Raw genomic sequence first — 23,031 nt, 5'->3', positions numbered from 1 at the left:
CGATAAAGAAGTGATGGGTAGGTACGGCATTCAGCAAAGGAACTTTGAGGGTCAGATGGTGGTGGACTTCATACAAAGGATTGAATTGGCAGTGGTGAACATTTATTTCCAGAAAAGACAGGAACATAGAGTGACCTACAATAGGTAGAAGCACGGAGGTGGATTATATTTTGTGCAACCGATGTAATCTGAAGGAGGTTACTGATTGTAAGGTAGTGGTGGGGGAGAGTGTAGGAGGACTCTGGTAGTGGGTAGAAAGATTAAGAAGACAAATGTAGAGCAGAGAATCAGATGGTGGAAATTGAGAAAGGAAGAATGTTGTGTGGCCTTTCGGAAAGAGGTGAGACAGGCTCTAGCTGGACAGGAAGGGCTCACGGAAGACTGGAATACTACTGCCAAGGTACTCAGAGAGGCAGGCAGGAGAGTACTTGGGGTGCCTTCTGGTAGGAAAGGGGAGAAGGAGACTTGGTGGTGGAACCCCAAAGTACAGGAAGTCATCCAAGGTAAGAGATTAGTGAAGAAGTGGGACTTGGAGAGGGCTGAGGAGAGATGGAAGGAATATATTGAGATGCGACGTAGGACAAAGGTACAGGTGGCCAAGGCTACACAAGAGACATATGATGACATGTACACCAGGTTGGATATGAAAGAAGGAGAAAAGGATCTCTACAGGTTGGCCAGACAGAGAGATAGAGATGCGAAAGATGTGCAGCAAGTAAAGGTGATTAAGGATAGCGATGAAAATATGTTGACTGGTGCCAGTCGTGTGCTAAGTAGATGGAAAGAGTACCTTGAGAAGTTAATGAATGAAGAGGCAAGTGTGAATGACCAGGAATAGGCAATGATTAGTAAGGGGGAAGCTAGAAAGGCACTGAACAGAATGAAAAATGGAAAGACAGTTGGTCCTGATGACATGTCAGTGGAGGTATGGAAGCAATTTGGAGAGGTGGCTGTGGAGTTTTTGACCAACTTATTCCATAGAATACTAGCGGGAGAGAAGATGCCAGAAGAATGGCGGAAAAGTGTGCTCGGCCCCATTTTTAAGAACAAAGGGGATGTTCAGAGCTGTGGAAACTATAAAGGAATAAAGATGATGAGCCACTCAATGGAGTAATGGGAAAGAGGAGTGTAGGCTACACTCAGGACAGAAGTAAGTATCTGCGAGCAACAGTATGCTTTCATGCCTCGAAAGAGTACCACAGACACATTATTTGTCTTGAGGATGCTCGTGGAAAAGTACAGAGAAGGTCAGAAGGAGCTACGTTGTTTCTTTGCAGACCAAGAGAAAGCCGATGACAGAAAGACAGGGAGGAACTGTGGTAACGCATGCGCAAGTCTGGTGTGGCAGAGAAACATGTTAGAATAGTACATGACATGACAGCAGAACAGCGGAGAGATGTGCCGTAGGCATGTCAAAAAAATTTAAGGTGGAGGTGGGAGGTCTCCACTAGGATGAAGGGCAAAGTTTATAACATTGATGAGGCTGGCCATGATATATGGATTAGAGACGGTGGCACTGAAGAAACAACAGGAAGGAGGAGGTGGGACTGCATCAGGGATCCGCGCTGAGCCCCTTCCTTTTTACAGAAGTAATGGATAGGCTGACAGATGAGGTTCGACTGGAATCCCCTTGGACTATGATATTCGCAGATGATATTGTCATCTGCAGTGAAAGAAGGGAACAGGCGGAGGAACAATTAGAAAGATGGAGGCCTGCACTCGAAAGCAGAGGAATGAAGATTAGCTGAAGTAAAACAGAATATATGTGCATGAACGTGAGGGGCGGAGGAGGAAGTGTGGAGCTCCAGGGAAAAGAGATAGCGAAGGTGGATGACTTCAAATACTTGAGGTCAACAATAGAGAGCAATGGAGAGTGTGGTAAGGAAGTGAAGAAACGGTTCCAAGCAGGGTGGAACAGTTGGCGGAAGGTGTCTGGTGTTCTATGTGACAGTAGAGTCTCCGCTAGGATGAAGGGCATAGTTTATAAAACGGTGGTGAGGCCGGCCATGATGTGCGGATTGGAGACGGTGGCATTGAAGAAACAACACGAAGCAGAACTCGAGGTAGCAGAAATTAAGATGTTGAGGTTCTCGCTCGGAGTGAGCAGGTTGGATAGGATTAGAAATTAGCTCTTTAGAGGGACAGCCAAAATTGGATGTTTTGGAGACAAGGTTAGAGGGAGCAGACTGAGATGGTTTGGACATGTTCAGAGACGAGAGAGTGAGTATATTGGTAGAAGGGTGCTGAGGATTGAGGTGCCAGGCAAAAGAGCGAGAGGAAGACCATAGAAAAGGTTGATGGATGTTGTGAGAGAAGACATGAGGACAGTGGGTGTCAGAGAGGAAGATGCACGATATTAGATGGAAAAAGATGACACACTGTGGCGACCCCTAACGGGACAAGCCAGAAGGAAAACCTGTGGAAACAAAAACTGATCCTCTAGCAGTTCTCCTTGGAAATGACTGAGAGCAAAGCCCAAAGATATGGGACATCTAAAAAGGAGAACACAACATCACCAGCAGATTACTGAAGAACCCCGAGTGAGTGTCTATGGACGGTCGCTACAGCAAAGAGCAAGAAAATAGAATGTGAGTCCATGCAAGACATCAATCCATCCATCCACCCAGCAGGGATACACAGACTTCCCTTTCCCCCACCACTTCTTCCAGCTCTTCCTGAGGTGTTCCCAGGCCAGCTGAGAGACATAGTCTCTCCATCGTTTCCTGGGTTGTCCCGGAGGTCTATTTCCAGTGGGACATGCCCGGAACACCTCTCCAGGGAGGCATCTGGGAGGCATCCGAATCAGATGCTCCAGCCACCTCATCTGGCTGTGGAGCAGCACATCGACATTGAGCCCCTCTTGGATGACCTTGATGAGCTTCTCACTCTATCTCTAAAGGAGAGCACGGACAACATGCGGAGGAAACTCATTTCGGCCGCTTGTACCCGGGATCTTGTCTTTTCTCTCGACCCACAGCTCGGAATGTAGATCGACTGGTAAATTGAGAGCTTCGCCGTTCGACTTAGCTCTGTCTCTACCACAACAGACCGATACAAAGTCTGCATCACTACAGACGCTGCAGCATTCCATCTGTCAATTTCCCGCTCCATTCTTCCCTAACTTGTGAAAAAGACCTGAAGATATTGAACACCTCCACTTGGGGCAAGATCTTATCCCCGACCCGGAGAGGGCATGCCATCCTTTTCCGAATGAGGACCATGGTCTCACATTTGGAGGTGCTGATTCTCATCCCAGCCGCTTCACACTTGGCTTGATGAAGCCAACAGAACCCCATCATCTGCAAAGAGCAGATGATGTCCACCAAACTGGACACCCTCTACGCCTCGGCTGCGCTTAGAGATTGTGTCCATAAAAGGTATGAACAAATTCAAACAAAAGGCAGTCTTAGAGAAGAGAAGTCCATCTCTCTCCGGAAACGGGTCCAACTTATTGCCGGCAATGCGGACCAAAGTCTGAGAGGGGTCGTACAGGGACTGCCTAGCCCGTATCAGGGAGTTTGGTACCCCATATTCCCAAAGACCCCCCCACAAGAATCCCCGGGGGACACGGTCGAACACGTTTTTTAAGTCCACAAAACACGTTGACTGGTTTGGCGAACTCCCATGCACTCTTGAGGATCCTGCCAAGGGTGTAGAGCTGGTCCACGGTTCCACGACCAGAACGAAAACCACATTGCTCCTCCTGGATCTGAGATTCGACTTCCCAACAGACCCTACTCTCCAGCACCCTTGAATAGACCTTGCCAAGGAGGCTGAGGAGTGTGATCCCTTTATAGTCCTCCTTCTTAAAAAGGGGGACCACCTCCCCAGTTTGCCAATCCAGGGACACTGTCCCCGATTTCCACACGATGTTGCAGAGGCATGTCAACCAGGACAGCCCCACAAAATCCATAGCCTTGAGGAACTCTGAGCGAATCTCATCCACCCCTGGGGCCCTGCCACCAAGGAGCTTTTTAACCACCTCGGTGACCTCAACCACAGAGATAGAAGATCCCACCTCAGAGAACCCAGACTTAGCTTCCTCACGGGAAGGCGCGTTGGTGGAATTGAGGAGGTCTTTGAAGTATTCATCCCACCGACTCACAACATCCCGAGTTGAGGTCAGTAGTGCCCCAGTGTTGACGGTGCATTGCTTCCCCCTCCTGAGAGACTGGACGGTGGAGTAGAATTTCCTCAAAGCCGTTTTGAAGTCCATGGCCTCACCGAACTCCTCCCAAGCCCAGGTTTTTCGCTCAGTAACCACTGAAGCTGCATTCCGCTTGGCCAGATGGTACCTATCAGCTGCCTCGGGAATCCCACAGGCTAAAAATGCCCGATAGGACTCCTTTTTCAGCTTGACAGCATCAGTCACTGTTGGTATCCACCAACGTATTCTTTGGGTTGCCACCATGACAGGGACCCACCACCTTACGGCCACAGCGCCAGTCGGCCACGCTCAGCAACAGAACTGCGGAATATCGTCCACTTGGACTCAATGTCACCCCCCTCCCCTGGAACGTGAGCAAAGTTCATTCCGAGGTGAATCTCCCAGCCGTTCCCTGCAGACCCTCACAATACGTTTGGGCCTGCCACATCGGACCAGGATCACCTCCCATAATCGGTGCCAACTGGTGGTGATTATTTCACAGCTCCGGCCCTCTCTTCACGAGAGTGTCCAAGACATGCGGTCGCAAATCCAATGACACGACTACAAAGTCCATCATCGAACTGCAGCCGAGGGTGTCCTGGTGCCAGGTGCATATGTGGACACCGTTATGACTCAACATGGTGTTCGTTATGGACAATACGTGATGAACACAGAAGTCCAGTATCAGAACACCACTGTGGTTCTGATTGGGTGGGCCGTTCTTCCCATTCACTCCCCTCCAGGTCTCACTGTCATTGCCCACATGGCTATTGTAGACCTCCAGCAGAATGATGGAGTCCCCAGTCAAAGGACTCCAAAAAAGGTGGGTACTCTGAACTGCTTTTTGGTGCATCTGCATAAACAACAGTCAGGACCTGTCCCCCTACCTGCAGGCGGGGGGAGGCTACCCTCTCATCCACTGGTGTAAACCCCAACGTACAAGGGTTTGATATGATTTTTACAGTATTTCCAATTATTAATATTTCTTGTACTGCAGGCTTTTTTAAATTGTAGTTTTAGAATAATTTTGTAATATTTTTTTTTGTCATTTTTATCTTTATTTATTTTAGTTCTTTCCCAGTTTCAAATATTTTATTCATTTGTATTCAAATGCTTTTAATCATGTCAAGCACATCGACTTAGCTTGTGTATGAAATGCGCTATATAAATACATTTGCTTTGCTTTTCTTTCTGTAGACAAAAACAAGAAGGCAGTTGAAACTTGAAAATCCGGTCAGGTGAGAGGCAGAAGCAGATGTTGGGTTAAACACACAGAGTTCAGGAACAGACTGGTGCAACAACATGTTGAGGTTTGGGTTTCAAAGGACTGGAGTGTACCTTAAAACACGGGTGACAATCTGGCATGTACAAAGCAATTGAACACAAAAATGATTTACTGTACTCGCAAGAAACTGAATTAGTTAGTCTCAATGGCAGCAGGTCGATTTACAGGTTTTTTTGTCCCCAATTCTGCCATTAAATACGAGATACATTTTTTCTTCCTGTCACGATACATCAGAGATGGGGTCAAATGACTTCGAGTCAATTCAAGTTTCCAGTTGTATTACTTACTTGCCTAATAGTTAGAGTTGACCTGAGACATAGTAGTTAAGATACTTGACAAAACTTTGATTTAAACGACATGACTTGGGAAGTCATGTCATTTGAAGCGGAAAATCTACATTTTAACAAATTGTTTTTCTTTTTTTACTTTTTAAAGAAAGATTTTTTTTGGGGGGGAGGGGGCAATCACACTAATCTGGAAAGAGTTTTTATTGTTGTTTACTTGCCAATGTAAAGTAACAAAATGCATGAACATTGATGGAAGGAAATCCAAAGATAAAATTCGGATTGAAGGACATAGACAAAAAAAATGTCTCTGTCTTCTCTCCCATTTGTGAATCAGGCAAAGCATTGTGCATTCTAGAACAGAAAGGAGTGGTTAATATATAGTACAAACTGCTGAATACAGAGGAAGTCAACCAGCATTGCTAATAGGTGTGGAATTAAAAAAAAAAAAAGGTGTGGAGAAGTTTGCAAGCTTGACGAAAGACTCAGCATGAGGAAATGCCAGATAAATTATAGGGTTGTTGTATCGGATAACTTTGCTTTACGATTACGATGATGAAAAAAAATGCTGTTAACGAAAGTGCATTCTATTATTTGTTACAGTACAAATAGTAGCAAGATATCAATCTAATTTTCATATGAGTGAAAGTGACGGTGGCACTGATGAGACAACAGGATCCAGAACTGGAGGTGGCAGAAATGAAGATAGGTTTCTCTCGCAGTGAGCCAGTTGGATAGGATTAGAAATGAGCTCATTCGAGGGACAGACAAAGTTAATTGTTTCGGAAGCAAGGTTCGAGAGAGCAGACTTTGATGGTTTGGACATGTCCACGGGCGATTGAGTGAGTATATTGTTAGAGGGGTGCTGAGGATGGAGCTGCCAGGCAAAAGAGCAAGAGGACCAAAGAGAAGGTTTATGGATGTTGTAAGGGAAGACATAAGGTTGTTGTCAGAGAGGAAGTTCCAGGAGATAGGTGCACATGGAAAAAAATGATACACTGGGGCGACCCCTAACTGGACAAGCCAAAAGGGAAAGAAGAAGAAGAAAGTGTTTCTCGATGTGTCATCTTTAAAATGTCAAGTGTTGTATCACCTCTGTGATAAAGCTGTCTCCACTATGTTTTAAAATTGAGACTACAGCATCCATCTATCCATCCATTTTGTTCTGCTTATTCGAGGTCTTCCCGCAGGGGCAGTAACTTTAGCAGGGAAGCCCCAAGTTCCATCTTCACAGCCACTTCCTCCAGCTCTTCATAGAGGTTTCCAAGGCGTTCCCAAGCAAGCTGAGAGACATATGCTCTCCAGCATACTTGTACTACTTGTAGGACATGCCCGGAACACCTCACGAGAGAGGAGTTGATGTTTGTCTCCTATTTCAGGTTCTGTTAGACTGTAATTCCCAAGAACTTGAAGTTCTCAACGGTTGACACAAGACACAAAACATTTGGACACCGTGAGAGGCAGCTCTGATGAAGTGCACAATCATTTCTACTGGCTTTGGTGTGTCCAGCTCCAGGTGGTGTTGGCCATACCAAAGCTGAAGCCTCTCCACTTCCAGTCACTATACAGGACTCATCGCCTTATTTGATGAGTCTGATGACTGAGGTGTCATTTGCAATCTTCAGGAGTTTGACAGTCAGGTGCCTTGAAGTGCAGTCGTTCATGTAGCGCAGCAGGGAGAGAACACAACCTTGGGGTGCCCCAGTGCTGATGGTGGATGTGGATTAAGTGGTGTCTTCAACCTCACTTGCCATTACCTGCCTGTCATGAAGTTCTAGATCCACTGGGATGATGGTATTGAGTGCAGATCTGAAGTCCACCTGTTCCATTATGTTTTTTTTAATCCTCAAAATAATATCCATCCATCCATTTTTTTAGCTGCTTATACAAACAAGGGTCGGGGGGAGTGGTGGAGCCTATCCCAGCTGTCAATGGGCAGGAGGTGGGGTACACCCTGAACTGGTTGTGAGTCAATTGCAGGGCACATCAAGACAAACAACCGCACTCACAATCCCACTTGGGGCAATTTAGAATGTTCAATTAATGTTAATTAATGTTTTGGGAATGTGGGAGGAAACCGGAGTGCCCAGAGAAAACCGGTGCAGGCATGAGGAGAACATGCAAACTCCACACAGGCGGGTCGGGAATGAACCCGGGACCTCAGAACTGTATATATTTTACTTCAGCTAATCGTCATTCCTCTCCATTCCAGTGCATGCCTCCATCTTTCCAATTGTTCCTCCACCTGCTCTCTGCTTTCACTGCAATAATCAATATCATCCGCGAACATCATGGTCCAAGAGGATTCCAACCTAAGCCAATCCATCATCCTATCCATTACCACAGGAAACACGAAGGGGCTAAGAGCTGATCCCGGATGCAGTCCCACTTCCACCTACATATCATATCATTCGCGAACATCATGGTCCAAGGGAATTCCAGTCTAACCTCATCGGTCAGCCTATCCATTACCACTGCAAACAGGAAGGGGCTCAGAACTTATTTCTGATGCAGTCCCACCTCCACCTTAAATTTTTCTGTCACACCTACAGCACACCTCACCATATGTCCTGTACTTTTCTAACATATTTCTCCGCCACACCTGACTTAAACATGCAGTACCACAATTCCTTTCTTGCTACGCTGTCATAAGCTTTCTCGAGATCCACAAAGACACAATGTAGCTCCTTCTGACCTTTGTATTTTTCCACTCGCATCCTCAAGGCAAATAATGCATCTGTCGTACTCTTTCTAGGGATGAAACCATGTTGCTTGCAGATATTTATGTCTGTCCTGAGTCGAGCCTCAACTGCTCTTTCCCACAACTTCATTGAGTAGCTCATCAACATTATTCCTGTAGAGTCCCACAGCTCTGAATATCCCCTTTGTTCTTTGCTCCATTCGTCAGGCATCTTCTCACCCGCTAGTATCCTGTTGGATAAGTTGGTCAAAAACTCTGCAGCCACCTCTCCAAATTGCTTCCATACCTCCACAGGTATGTCATCAGGACCAACTGCCTTTCCATTTTTCATCCTTTGCAGTGCCTTTCTCAGTTCCCCCTTACTAATCATTGACTATTCCTGGTCATTCACACTTGCCTCTTCTCTTTCTTCTCTCTCATTTTCTTCATTAATCAACTTCACGAAGTATTCTTTCCATCTATTCAGCACACTACTCGCATCAGTCAACACATTTCCGTCTCCATTCTTAATTACCCTTACTTGCGGCACATCCTTCCCATCTCTAACCCTCTATCTGGCCAACCTGGAGAGATATTTTTCTCCTTCTTTCGTGTCCAACCTGGTGTCGTCATATGCCTCTTGATTAGCCGTCGCCACCTCTACCTTTGTCCTATGGCGCATCTCAATGTATGCTTATGTGTGCATGTGCGTGTGTGCGTGCGTGTGTGTGTGTGTGTTTGTCCTATTTGGTTCTCACCACTGTTCTGTTCACATGTTTCTCCGCCACACCAGACTTGCGCATGCGTTACCACAGATACTCCCTGTCTCTCTGTCATCGGTTTTCTCTTGGTCTGCAAAAAAACAATGTTGCTCCTTCTGACCTTCTCTGTACTTTTCCACGAGCATCCTCAAGGCAAGTAATGTGTCTGTGGTACTCTTTCGAGGCATGAAAGCATACTGTTCCTCGCAGATACTTCTGTCCTGAGTCTAGCCTCCACTACTCTTTCCCATTACTTCATTGTGTGACTCAACATCTTTATTCCTCTATAGTTTCCACAGCTCTGAACATCACCTTTGTTCTTAAAAATGACGACTAGCACACGTTTTCACCATTCTTCTGGCATCTTCTCTCCCGGTAGAATTCTATGGAATAAGTTGGTCAAAAACTCCACAGCCACCTCTTCAAATTGCTTCCATACCTCCACTGATATGTCATCAGGACCAACTGTCTTTCCATTTTTCATTCTGTTCTGTGCCTTTCTAACTTCCCCCTTACTAATCATTGCCTATTCCTGGTCATTCACCCTTGCCTCTTCATTCATTAACTTCTCAAGATACTCTTTTCATCTACTTAGCACACGACTGGCACCAGTCAACATATTTCCATCGCTATCCTTAATCACCTTTACTTGGTCCACATCTTTGCCGTCTCTATCTCTCTGTCTGGCCAACCTGTAGAAATCTTTTTGTCCTTCTTTTATATCCAACCTGTACATGTCGTCATATGTCTCTTGTGTAGCCTTGGCCACCTGTAGCTTTGTCCTATGTCGCATCGCAATGTATTCCTTCCATCTCTCCGCAGCCCTCTCCAAATCCCACTTCTTCACTAATCTCTTACCTTGGGTGACTTCCTGTATTTTGGGGTTCCACCACCAAGTCTCCTTCTCCCCTTTCCTCCCAGAAGGCACCCCAAGTAGTATTCCAGTCTTCCGGCAGCCCTTTGTGTCCAGCTATAGCCTGTCTCACCTCTTTCCGAAAGGCCACACAACATTTTTCCTTTCTCAATTTCCACCATCAGATTCTCTGCTCTACTTTTGTCTTCTTAATCTTCCAACACGCTACCAGAGTCATCCTACACACCACCATCCCATGTTGTCAAGCTACACTCTCCCCCACCACAACTTTACAGTTGGTAACCTCCTTCAGATTACATCGTCTGCACAAAATATAATCCACCTGCGTGTTTCTACCTCCGCTTTGTAGGTCACTCTATGTTCCTGTCTCTTCTGGAAATAAGTGTTCACCACTGCCAATTCAATCCTTTTTACGAAGTCCACCACCATCTGACCCTCAAAGTTCCTTTGCTGAATGCCGTACCTACCCATCACTTCTTTATCGCCCCCGTTCCTATTCAATTTTTTATGCTATCATGGACCCGCGACGGCGCATTGGGTTTGTCGTTCTTCGATCCCGGCCAATAGGAAACCACAAAGTGAAACTGCGTGAAGAAGAGAGCCCAACAGGCTTGCCCGGCATTTAGTCTTTTGGCGGATTTCAAGTATTCAAGATTTTCGTGGTCGGTATAAACCACGAAAGGGACCTGAGCCTCCTCTAATCCGTGTCTCCAGTCTGTCCTTCGCCAACATGTCTATTGAAATCTGCACCAATCACAACTCTCTCTCTCTCTCTCTCTCTCCGGGATGCTCAGGACTACTTCGTCTTGTCCCTTCCAGAATTTCTTTCAACTCATGGTCACATCCTACCTGTGGGGCATAGCCGCTAATCACATTATACACAATACCGTCTATTTCAAATTTCAGCCTCATCACTTGATCTGATACTCTTTTCACCTGCAAGACATTCTTAGCCAGCTCTTCCTTTAAAATAACCCCTTCAACCCCCTTCCCATCAACTCCATGGTAAAATAATTTAAACCCTGCTCCCAAGCTTTTAGCCTTACTCCCTTTCCACCTGCGGTCTTGGATGCACAATTCATCAACCTTTCTCCTAATCATCATGTCAACTAACTCCTGAGCTTCTCCCGTCATAGTCCCAACATTCAAAGTCCCTACACACAGTTGTAGGGTTTGTGCAAGCCTCTTATTCTTCTGCCGACTAAGCCGTTTTCCTCCTCTTTTAGTCCTTGAACTACATTATCTAAATTTCTACCTACGCCATGCAGATTAACAGTGCCGGGGGCGGGCGTAGTTAGCCCAGGCCACGACCTATCCGTTATGGAATTAGTTTGATGAGTACTTTCTGTTAATCGAGTAAATATTTGATGGACTACTTTTTATTTTAGGGGTTTTGTGTGTGTGTTTGTCCTATTTGGTTGTTAGACAGCAGAATAGAGGGTTTGTATTCCTTTTTTGCTGTTACTGTGTCACAGAGGAGTTTTTAAGCTACCGCTGTGGTTTCCTCGTTAAATCATGGATGTTTATTGACAATAAGAGTCGATCAGTCAAACATAAACTTTATTGAGGGGTGTGTGGGAAAAAAAGGCAAAAGATAAAGCACAAACAGTTAACGACAGGAAACAAGATTGGAAATGTAAATTGGATGAGTGTTGTATGGGGCAGTAGTGCCGATATACATATATGTATCTGCCCTACAACTGATTGGCAACTAGTTCAGGTTATAGTCCACCTTTCGCCCGAAGCTAACTGGGATAGGCTCCAGCTCTCCCATGAACCTTGTGAGGATAGGCTGCTTAAATAATAGATGGAACTTTGTATATATATATTTAAACTCCAGTTACCACCCTGACAGGTAAGAAGAAGTCACTTTCCACAATATACTTTCTACATATGTACAATACTTTCTATAGAAACATTTGAGAAACTAGTGTTGGGCCTCATCATTCTTTTTCCTCATTTCACTATGGATGTGTGTGAGTGTGTGTGTGTATATATCAATTTATATATATATATCAGATGCAAAAACAGATATATCCATTTGGATATTGATACAGTGAAGAAAATAAGTATTTAAACACCCTGCTATATTGCAAGTTCTCCCACTTGGAAATCATGGAGGGGTCTGACATTTTCATCGTAGGTGGATTTCCACTGAGCGAGAGATAATCTAAAAAGAAAAATCCAGAATTCACAAAGTATGATTTTTTTTTAACGATTTATTTGAATGATACAGACACAATAAGTACATCTGAGAAAACCAACGTTAATATTTGGTACAGTAGGCTTTGTTTGGGTCAAACGTTTCCTGTAGTCGTTCACCAGGTTTGCACACACTGCAGGTGGGATTTTGGCCCACTCCTCCACACAGCTCTTCTCTAGATCACACAGGTTACTGGATTCTGGCTGAGAAACACGGACTTTCAGCTCTCTAGTGGAATTATGACTAAAAAGTTCCATTTTGGTCTCATCTTGTCACAAAACCTTCTCCTATGACTCCTCTGTATCATCCAAATGGTCATTGGCAAACTTAAGACGGGCCTTGACATGTGCTGGTTTAAGCAGGGGAACCTCTTCCGTCCCATCCATGATTTCAAACCATGACGTCTTAATGTATTACCAACAGTCACCTTGGAAACGGTGGTCCAAGCTCTTTTCAGGTCATTGACCAAGTCCTGTCGTGTAGTCCTGGGCTGATTCCTCACCTTTCTAAGTATCATTGAGACCTCATGAGGTGATATCTTACATGGGGCTGCACTCCGATTGAGATTGACCGTCATGTTTAGCTTCTACCATTTTCTAATGATTGCTCCATGGACCTGTTTTCACCAAGATTCTTGGCAAGTTCTCCGTAGCCCTTTCCAGCCATGTGGAGTTGTACAATGTTCTTTGGTGTCTGTGGACAGCTCTTTGGTCTTGGCCATGTTACAAGTTTGAGTCTTACTTATTGTATGGGGTGGTCAGGTGTCTTTATGCAGCTAAGGTGCATCTGATTCAGGATAATACATGGAGTGGAGGTGGACTTTTAAAGGCGGACTAACAGGTCTTTGAGCGTCAGAAGTCTAGCTGATAGACAGGTTTTTCAAATACTTATTTGCAGCTGTATCACAGAAAAAAAATCTTTTAAAAAAAACATACATTGTAATTTCTGGATTTTTCTTTTTAGATTATCTCTCTCACAGTGGACATGCACCTACGATGAAAATTTCAGACCCCTCTATGATTTCTAAGTAGAACTTGCAATATAGCAGGGTGTTCAAATACTTAAGCTGGTAAAAGCATTGGTCTCACAGTTCTGAGATCCCGGGTTCAAACACAGGCCCGCATGTGTGGAGTTTCCATGTTCTCCACATGCCTACATGGGTTTCCTCCGGGCACTCCGGTTTTCTCCCACATTCCAAAAACATACAACATTAATTGGACACTCTCGATTGCCCCAAGGTGTGATTGTGAGTGTGGCTGTTTGTCTCAATGTGCCCTGTGGCTGGCTTGCAACCAGTTCAGGGTGTACCCCGCCTCCTGCCCGTTGACAGCTGGGATAGGTGCCAGCACTCCCCCGCGACCCTTGTGAGGATAAGCGGCGAGAAAAAAAGTATATATATATATATATATATATATATATATATCCCCATGCATAGATAAGACTGAAGAAAAAAAAAGTACACATGTGGGAGGTGATTTGTGGGAAGTGACTTCTTCTAACCAGTCAAGCTGGTAACTGGAGTTCAGGCGCCTGCAGGCTTTTACAGATGTCCACACCACAGTGATTGCGTGTATGTGCGCAATAATCCAACCTTCATACGTGCACGTCTCATTCTCATCTTTCATTCCTTTACTTACATTCCAAATTCGCAGCGTCAATGCGCGTTCTCCGTTGTTAGTAGGGACAGCAGCAGCGGTTGGCAGACACTACTAATGGCATCCCCACTGCATTGCACTCTTTTTACCGTAGTTTTTATTTATTCATCACTGTTTGCTCTGGTGTTTTGCGAACACAATGATACAGAAGACGAGCATGCAAAACATACGTACACGGTGGAAATGTTCAAGGAAGCGGTGCCCACCGCACCGCACTTTGTCATGTTTTACGCTCCATGGTAAGTTCACGATATTTCTCACTCACGGCTCCTTGAACGCAGCGTTTTGGAAAAGCTACGTCGGCCTCACCGGCGAGTGAGCTAGTTAGCATACACGCTCATTGTCATTTGGGTTTTGTATTCGCTTTGAGCTTGCGGTTATCCTCAAGCTAGCAGCAAAGCTATAAAGGTGGTTCGTTCAGTTTCGCTAAATGGAACGAGTATCTTGGATGTTTTATGATAAAACGCTTTTAGTCCATTTTATAGTTTGCTAGTGAAACGGTGGCTTAGAAGTGACTTTTCAAAGGATAAATGACGTTGAAAGTTCTGAGTCGGGATGCAGACTGAGCTGACGTGGCAAAAGCAGACTTACTCCTTTTGGCTGAACGTCGGTTGTAATATGTAATACACTGTATTGTATTTCCGTCCCTCACTGATATACAGTATTACAATGGCAAATTATAATATTATCATGGATAATTTTACAAAAAATAAACCAAATAAAATGGGTTTTATGTTTTTTATATAGTCCCGTTTTATTCTAAGTTTCATACCTAACTTTGCTTTGCTTATTACAATTACATTATACATACTATGTTTTATCTTACATATTTTACACTTAATAATAATGTGTTGCATTGATTCCGTTGTATTACACATTTCATAAGACAATATTGAAACCAAAATGCCATCTATTTTCTTAATCGCTTATCCTCACGCGTTGCGGGAGTGCTGGAACCATAATTGTGATGTTTAAAAGGGGAGAAACTTGAACCCGGCCCTTGCAACTCTCAGAACTTCGGCCTCCAATCCAGATGATATAAAACCCTTTCTCACTATCTTGGAGACTAGTTGGTGATTTGATGCAGACTTGAGTCTCTGCAGGCTGCTGAGACTAATCAAATATCCTTGATACTAGCCTGTTCACCAGAGAATATCGTTGAAATTGAGAGGGTTCATTCTTGTGTTTACAATATTATATTTTGTCATGTTCTCCCAGGGTGCCACAGGGTTAGGGTTAGGTAAGTGCATCGAACTACAGGGTGTCATCTTCATGTCTCACGTTTACTACATTCAAGTCAATTACAGAACAGAATCATTATTTGCTAAGTATGCCAAAAACACACAAGGAATTTGTCTGTGGCAGTTGGAGCCCCTACCGGACCACAACAGTCAATTGACAGTGAATACTTTTTAAATATAAAAACAGAAGTCACTGAGCAATAAAAGAATACCAGTAATCGGATATTTTTTTTTTAGAATTGAACAAAAAATGATACTGAGTTTTTGAGCAATTTAGAATAGTTTGAAATGACGAATAGAATAGTCTGGTGCAGTGACCATTTTGTAAATGAGGCAGAGGGTTCAAGAAATTATGCATTATAAAGTGACTAGTATTGCGATAGTTTGCAACAATGTCAGTTGTGCAAATTGTGCAGATACTTCTCAGTAAGAATCAGGTATATAGGCCAAGCATGTAACAAAGTTTGTCTCTGGTAGTTAGTGCCGCCCTACTACGACATACGTCGAGTACGAAGAACAATAGAAAGTCAATTGACAGTGAACTTATTTTTCTTATAAGAACTCACAGTTGTGCAAACCTGAGGATTGCGTCTTCCAGGATTTAGAGCAGTTAGAGTGCCAAATATAGTGATAGTCCAGTGTAATGACGATGGGTTGCTGGTTAAACAAAGCTGCTTGGGCGTCACTGAACTGAACGGAGCTCATTTTTCCCAATGCCCGAGACCTATTGCTGAGATTATTTTATGGAATACCAGAGGGAAAGACCAGAAAAGATTGATGGATTTCGGAAATTGGATTGTACACAAAGAAATACACATGCCTGTGTAGCGATCATTTCATTTCAGGTAGGAGTTATTCTTCTCAATCTCAAATTATCAAGAAGTATTTATAACGCCAAATTGACTCATTTGAAAACAATGCGTATTTATAAAAAAAAAAAAAAACTGTTGCAGACGTTTATGGAGGTTAACGTGTGGCCGCAATACACTTCCGTGTATGGAGGAGACGACTCCTTGTTCTAAAATTATTCCCCAATCATAGTTAATGAATGAGAATTTGTGTAAAACTAGGGGTCATTTATTTAAATATTAGTATTTGTATTGAAAAACTCTTGAATGGGTCCATCACTATGTGGGATTTATTTTTGATTGAGAACAGATCCAGCAACGAAATATTTGAATGCGTACAGACTTTTATACGCTTTTGAACTTTTCTGTATATATCTCAACGACTTACTCATCAAATACATGTGTATGTCCAGTTGTCCAAGACAAGCGTAAGCCAATTAAGTCAATTTCTTATTGGGGAAAACATCGACTCTGGCATTAAATATGGGTCCTCTATGCCAAGTGTCTCATTTTTTCTTGTACATTCGTTTATTATCACCCTCTAAATGTTGAACGTTATCAGACAAAACTCTGAGTGTCGTACTATAAGTCACATTTTTATTTCGTCTCAACAGAATTACTTTGCAACAATGTTTAGTTTGACCGGCAATATGGCGAGTCTCATGATTTTATGACGTAGGTGCACGAGCCAGATAGATGCCAGGAAGATGCTATCGCAATAGCCAATGGGAGAGAAGCTCTATCGCGCCGCACAAGATACGGGATGTTTATGTCCGGTGGAATTTGGGGAATCCAGCGCCCATTTTTTTCCTTTTGTATTCTGAATTACCTTTGTAACTAGAGATGATATTTTTCAGAAGAGGTGTTTTCTAACCTGATTTTTTTTGTTACTGGAGATGTTCGTAAGTAGAGGTACCACTATATAACTGACAGAGATGTGACTACAATCTCAAGACACACCTGGGTGCATGTTTCAATGAAATTGTAATTTACAAGAAGGATGAAACTGTTGTATTGTCTGCTAGTTCTAGTTAGCATTGTTCAATAGTACAGTAAAGAAAATAAGTATTTGAACACCCTGCTATATTGCAAGTCCTCCCACTTAGAAATCATGGAGGGGTCTAGAATTTTCATCGTAGGTGCATGTCCACTGTGTGAGAGATAATATAAAAAGAAAAATCCAGAAATCACAATGTATGTTTTTTTTTTTAAAGATGTATTTGTGTGATACAGCTGCAAATAAGTATTTGAACACATGTATCAGCTAGAATTCTGACCCTCAAAGACCTTTTAGAGGAGGAGGGATTTTGGCACACTCCTCCACACAGATCTTCTCCACATCAGACAGGTTTCTGGGCTGTCACTGAGAAACTCGGAGTTTCAGCTCCCTCCAAAGATTTTCTCTTGGGTTTAGGTCTGGAAACTGGCTCGGCCACGCCAGAACCTTGATATGCTTCTTAAGGAGCCACTCCTTGGTTTTCCTGACTGTGTGCTTCGGATCATTGTCATATTGAAAGACCCAGTCACGACCCATCTTCAATGCTCTGACTGAACCAAAGGGATTGTTCCCCAAAATCTCACAATACATGGCCGCGGTCATCCTCTCCTTAATACAGTGCAGTCGTCCTGTTCCATGTACAGAAAACACCCCCAAAGCATGATGCTACCAGCCCCCTGCTTCACAGTAGGGATTGTGTTCTTGGGATGGAACTCATCATTTGTCTTCCTCCAAACACGGTTAGTAGAATTATGACCAAAAAGTTCAATTTTGGTCTCATCTGACCACAAAACATTCTCCCATGACTCCTCTGTATCAGCCAAATGGGTTATTGGCAAACTGAAGACAGGCCTTGCCCTGTGCTGGTTTAAGCAGGGAAACGTTCCATGCCAGGCATGATTTCAAAACATGACATCTTAGTGTATTACAGTCACTTTGGAAACGGTGGTCCCAGCTCTTTTCAGGTCATTGACCAAGTCCTGTCGTGTAGTCCTGGGCTAAATTCCTCTTGATACCTTTCTAAGGATAATTGAGATCCCACGAGTTGATATCTTGCATGGGGCTCCACTCCAATTGAGATTGACCGTCATGTTTAGCTTCTTCCATTTTCTAATGATTGCTCCAACAGTGGACCCTTTTTCACCAAAATGCTTGGCAATTTCTCTGTAGCCCTTTCCAGCCGTGTGGAGTAGTACAATTCTGTCTCTGGTTGTCTTTGGACAGCTCTTTGGTCTTGGCCATGTTACAAGTTTGAGTATTACTGATTGTATGGGGTGGACAGGTGTCTTTATGCAGCTAACAACCTCATACAGGTGCATTCTTTTTAGATTATCTCTCTTACGGTCGATATGCACCTTCGATGAAAATTTTAGACCCCTCCATGATTTCGAAGTGGGAGAACTTGCAATATACTGTAGGTGGGTGTTCAAATACCCTTTTTCTTCACTGAGGGTAGGAGCTGGAAGAGGTGATGATCAGGATGTCAAGGGTCCAAGAGGATTTTGCATGCTCCTGTCTTAGTTCTGGGAGCATACAATTCCTGAAAGGTCGGTAGGGGGGTACCGACAATTTTTTCAGCAGTTTTGATTTCCAATGCAGTCTGAATTTTTCCTTTTTTTGTGAGGGTACAAAGCCAGACTGTGATGGATGAACACAGGACTCATTTGATACCTGCTGTGTTGAACTGCCTCAACAGCTCCAGGGATAATGGCGGTGAACGCAAAGGTAAAGTCCACGAACAGGATCCTCGTATAGGTTCTCGGATCGTCGAGGTGTTCTATGATGAAGTGCAGTTCCATGTTGACTGCATCATACACAGACCTGTTTGCTTGTCAGGGTGACAGGCCCGAAGTTATTCAGACCTGAGATTGGAGGTCGCTTGCGGACTGGGATGATGGTGGAACGTTTGAAACAGGATGGTACCTTGCACCGTTGCAGAGATCTATTGAAGATTTGCATGAAGACTGGAGTGAGCTGGTCCACACAGACTTTGAGGGAGGATGGGGACAAAAGGCCTGAGGCTGCCGCTTTGTTGACCTTTTGTTGTTTGTAGATACAGCTCACATTCAGCTCGTGGATGGTTAATGCAGCAAGGGGAGTCAGCGGTTTGATGGTGGTCATGGTGTGGCTGGGTGGGCATTGAGTGTTGAAAGTGTCCTTTTCAAATCTGCAGGATGTGTTAAAGTTGTCGGATAATCCTTTATTGTTAAAACCTTGGGAAGGATGGTTGCTTAGAATTGGTTAGCGATTATAATCCACACCAGATTAATTTAGAGTCCTTAGCAGTTAACTGTTTTTCTAAGTTTACTGCAGAATTTGTTGTTTATCGGGGGTTCCTGATTATTTTTCGTCCATCCATTTTCTGAGCTGCTTATCCTCACAAGGGTCACGGGAGTGCTGGATCCTATCCCAGCTATCATCAGACAGGAGGCGGGGTATACCCTGAGCTAGTTGCCAGCCAATCACAGGGCACATAGAGACAAATAGTCACAATCACACCTAGGGGCAATTTAGAGTCTCCAATTCATACATATTTCTGGACGTGGGAGGAAGCCAGAGTGCCCAGAGAAAACCCAGACAGGCACGGAGGAGAACATACAAATTCAACACAGGCGGGGCCAGGATTCGAACGCCAATCCCGAGAACTGTGAGGCCAACGCTCCAACCAGTTGCTCCAACGTGCCACCTGATTTTTTTCATTTATTATTTTTTTAAGTTTGACTCAGAGTGACACATTATTTTTTAAATATGTGTCTCTACCTTTTATTTGAGCAGGTGCGGCCACTGTAAGAAGCTGCAGCCAACATGGAATACATTGGCAGAGAAGTACAACAACATGGAGGAGCCCCCTGTCTATGTTGTAAAGGTAGACTGTGTCCAGGACACCAAGTTCTGCTCAAATGAGCACAAAATCCGAGGCTACCCCACGTAAGTATTTTTCTCTTAAGTGTATGGTTGCAAAGGTATATTGGGAAAAAAATCCTCTCAATATATTTGTCATAGTCACGTATTGGAATGGCTAGGTAAAGTCTTTATTTTTAGTTGTACACTGAAGACATCTGGGTTTCAAATCAAAATATGAATATGAGACAAAAGTTCAGAATTCGAGGTTGTATTTCATGGCAATTACGTCTAGATGTGTTAAACAACTCGGGACAACACTTTTTGTTTTAAGCCATCCAGTAGTCAGGTGAGCAAATATATTGGAATCTGTGTAACTGATGGGTGTTTCTAGTGGCTAAGGATTTGCCTATTAGATTGATTGGTCAAACATTAGATGGTCCTTATTTTTGGCTTTGGGTTCCACCTGTAAAAACTACATTTCCTGCTAAGCAAACTTTAAGACCACAGAGCTGTTTATGGGAGAAAAGCAAACTATATATTGTTATTTGCTTAATTTAATAATATATATATCCAAATACCTTTGCTCACTTGAAAAGTGGGTGGTTTCAGTCAGAATCATCTTCATTCACCAAGTACAGTGAAGAAAATAAGCATTTAAACACCCTGCTATATAGCAAATTCTCCCACTTAGAAATCATGAAGAGGTCTGAAATTTTCATCTGAGGTGCAAGTCCACTGTGAGAGAGATAATCTAAAAAGAAAATCCAGAAATCACAATGTATGATTTTTTTAGCGATAAGTATTTGAACATCTGAGAAAATCAATGTTAATATTTGGTACAGTAGCCTTTGTTTGCAATTACAGAGGTCAAACGTTTCCTGTAGTTGTTCACCAGGTTTGCACACACCACAGGAGGGATTTTGCCCCAATCCTCCACACAGATTTTCTCTAGATCAGACAGGTTTCTGGGCTGTCGCTGAGAAACATGGAGTTTCAGCTCCCTCCAAAGATTTTCTATTGGGTTTAGGTCTGGAAACTGGCTAGGCCACGCCAGAACCTTGATATGTTTCTTACGGACCCACTCCTTGGTTTTCCTGCCTGTGTGCTTCGGGTCATTGTCATGTTGAAAAACCCAGCCACAACCCATCTTCAATGCTCTGACTGAGGGAAAAGGTTTTTCCCCAAAATCTCACAATACTTTGCCACGGTCATCCTCTCGTTACGACAGTGTAGCCGTCCTGTCCCATGTGCAGAAAAACACCCCCAAAGCAGGATGCTACCACCCCCATGCTTCACAATAGGGATTGGTGTTCTTGGGATGGAACTCATCATTCATCTTCCTCCAAACACGGTTAGTGGAATTATGACCAAAAAGTTCCATCTGACTACGAAACATTCTCCCATGGGTCCCCTGTAGCATCGAAATGGTTATTGGCAAACTTAAGGTGGGCCTTGAATGTCCTGGTTTAACAGGGGAACCTCTTCCGTGCCATGCATGACTTCAAACCATGACGTCTTAGTGTATTACCAACAGTCACCTTGGAAACGGTGGTCCCAGCTCTTTTCAGGTCATTGAACAAGTCCTGTCGTGTAGTCCTGTCCTGATTCCTCACCTTTCTAAGGATCATTGCGATCCCACGAGGTGATATCTTGCGTGGGGCTCCACTCCGATTGAGATTGAGCGTCATGTTTAGCTTCTTCCATTTTCTAATGATTGTTCCAACAGTGGACCCTTTTTCACCAAGCTGTTTGGTAATTTCTACATAGCCCTTTCCAGCCATGTGGAGTTGTACAAATTTCTCTGGTGTGTCTTTGGACAGCTCTTTGGTCTTGGGCATGTTACAAGTTTGAGTCTTACTGATTGTATGGGGTGGACAGGTGTCTTTACGCAGCTAACGACCTCACACAGGTGCATCTGATTCAGGAAAATACACGGAGTGGAGGTCGACTCCTAAAAGTGGAGTAACAGGTCTTTGAGGGTCAGAATTTTAGCTGATTGACAGGTGTTCAAATACTTTTTTGCAGCTGTATCACACAAATAAATTGTTTGAAAAAATCACAAATTGTGATTTCTGGATTTTTATTTTAGATTATCTCTCTCACAGTGGACATGCACCTACGATGAAAATTTCAGACCCCTCCATGATTTCTAAGTGGGAGAACTTAATAATAATAGTAATATAGCACGATGTTCAAATACTTATGTTCTTCACTGTTTGTTGGAAAGGAAGGAATTTGTCTCTGGTAGTTGGGAGGCGCTCTAGTACAACATACAGGATGACAACAGATTGAGACATAAAGACTTTAGGTTAACAGTCATGGCACAATAAAGACTGCTAGTAATCTGGCAATTATAGAATCCTAGTCTTTTTTTTTACAATTGTGCAAAGGATGCAGAGTCCTCTAGCACGGTGGTCCCCAACCACCAGTTTGTGGACCAGTTTCGAGCCAAGGGGCACTTGTTACCGGGCCACAGAGAAAGAATGACCAATTTATTAATTTTTTTGTTGTATTGCAATTTGTGTCCTCGGGTCCTCTATCCTTGATGTCATCGTCACTTCCGCCGTTGAAAACGCGCAGTGTTAGCTACTATGGAAGCTGAACAACAGAGATATTCGGATTTTTCTGACGCCCCTTCTGACACCGAAGCTCTTTCCGAAAAGGACAACACCACACAACCGAGTTAAGTTACCGAGGCAATATTACACTATTGTTTCGAGCCCTCAGGACAATATTACACAATTGTTTCGAGCCATATTCAGATGATATGCGATCACGGCCAAACCGCATCCCCGTCCGATCCACTTCCGCGGCGGAGATGAACCATCGCGGCTCATCGCAGCCGGCCTGTGTGGCTTATGACAGAGCCGAGCGGTGCTGCTTTAGTGGGTGCTCACAGACGCGCAGTACTGAGCAACACAGTCGATCAGCTTCATGCGCGCACGCGACTGAGTAACGCATTCTCAGCTGGGATCTTCAGAGGCGTCCCCGTCGCAAAGCCCGACGCGCAGCCTTCGCAGAAGCTGTGACCGCCGAACGCGCCGCCTCAGCCGGTATGGCTGATTTTCATTGCCATGGTGGCATATAAGGAGGAGGTGGAGTCGAGCCATGCTGCTTTTAGGGGTATGTTCAAAGCTGCCGCAGTACGCGATGAACACTATTGAGACGAAGCTGAGTGAGACATTGTTGGCTGGGCGCGACATGCACATCGA

The 23,031-nt window shown here is 43.9% G+C and overlaps 1 protein-coding gene across 4 annotated transcripts in view; it reads left to right on the top strand.

Moving 5' to 3' along the window:
• The window catches only part of txndc5 (thioredoxin domain containing 5), a 59,705-nt gene that overhangs the window by 27,284 nt on the left and 9,390 nt on the right, over window positions 1-23,031 (top strand). The window contains exons 1-2 of one of the 4 annotated variants that reach the window (XM_061804806.1): window positions 13,761-14,128; window positions 19,751-19,903. In XM_061804806.1, the coding sequence (XP_061660790.1) occupies window positions 13,947-14,128; window positions 19,751-19,903 (335 nt within the window). In that variant the 5' untranslated portion in view covers window positions 13,761-13,946. Of the gene's footprint in view, window positions 1-13,760; window positions 14,129-15,801; window positions 15,976-18,390; window positions 19,623-19,750; window positions 19,904-23,031 lie in introns of those variants that run through there. The other 3 variants (XM_061804809.1, XM_061804808.1, XM_061804807.1) reach the window with 3 other exon arrangements.

Source organism: Syngnathoides biaculeatus, chromosome 19, assembly GCF_019802595.1.
Source record: "Syngnathoides biaculeatus isolate LvHL_M chromosome 19, ASM1980259v1, whole genome shotgun sequence".
Classification (NCBI taxonomy): domain Eukaryota; kingdom Metazoa; phylum Chordata; class Actinopteri; order Syngnathiformes; family Syngnathidae; genus Syngnathoides; species Syngnathoides biaculeatus.
This window is presented reverse-complemented; position numbering and strand designations above follow the sequence as displayed.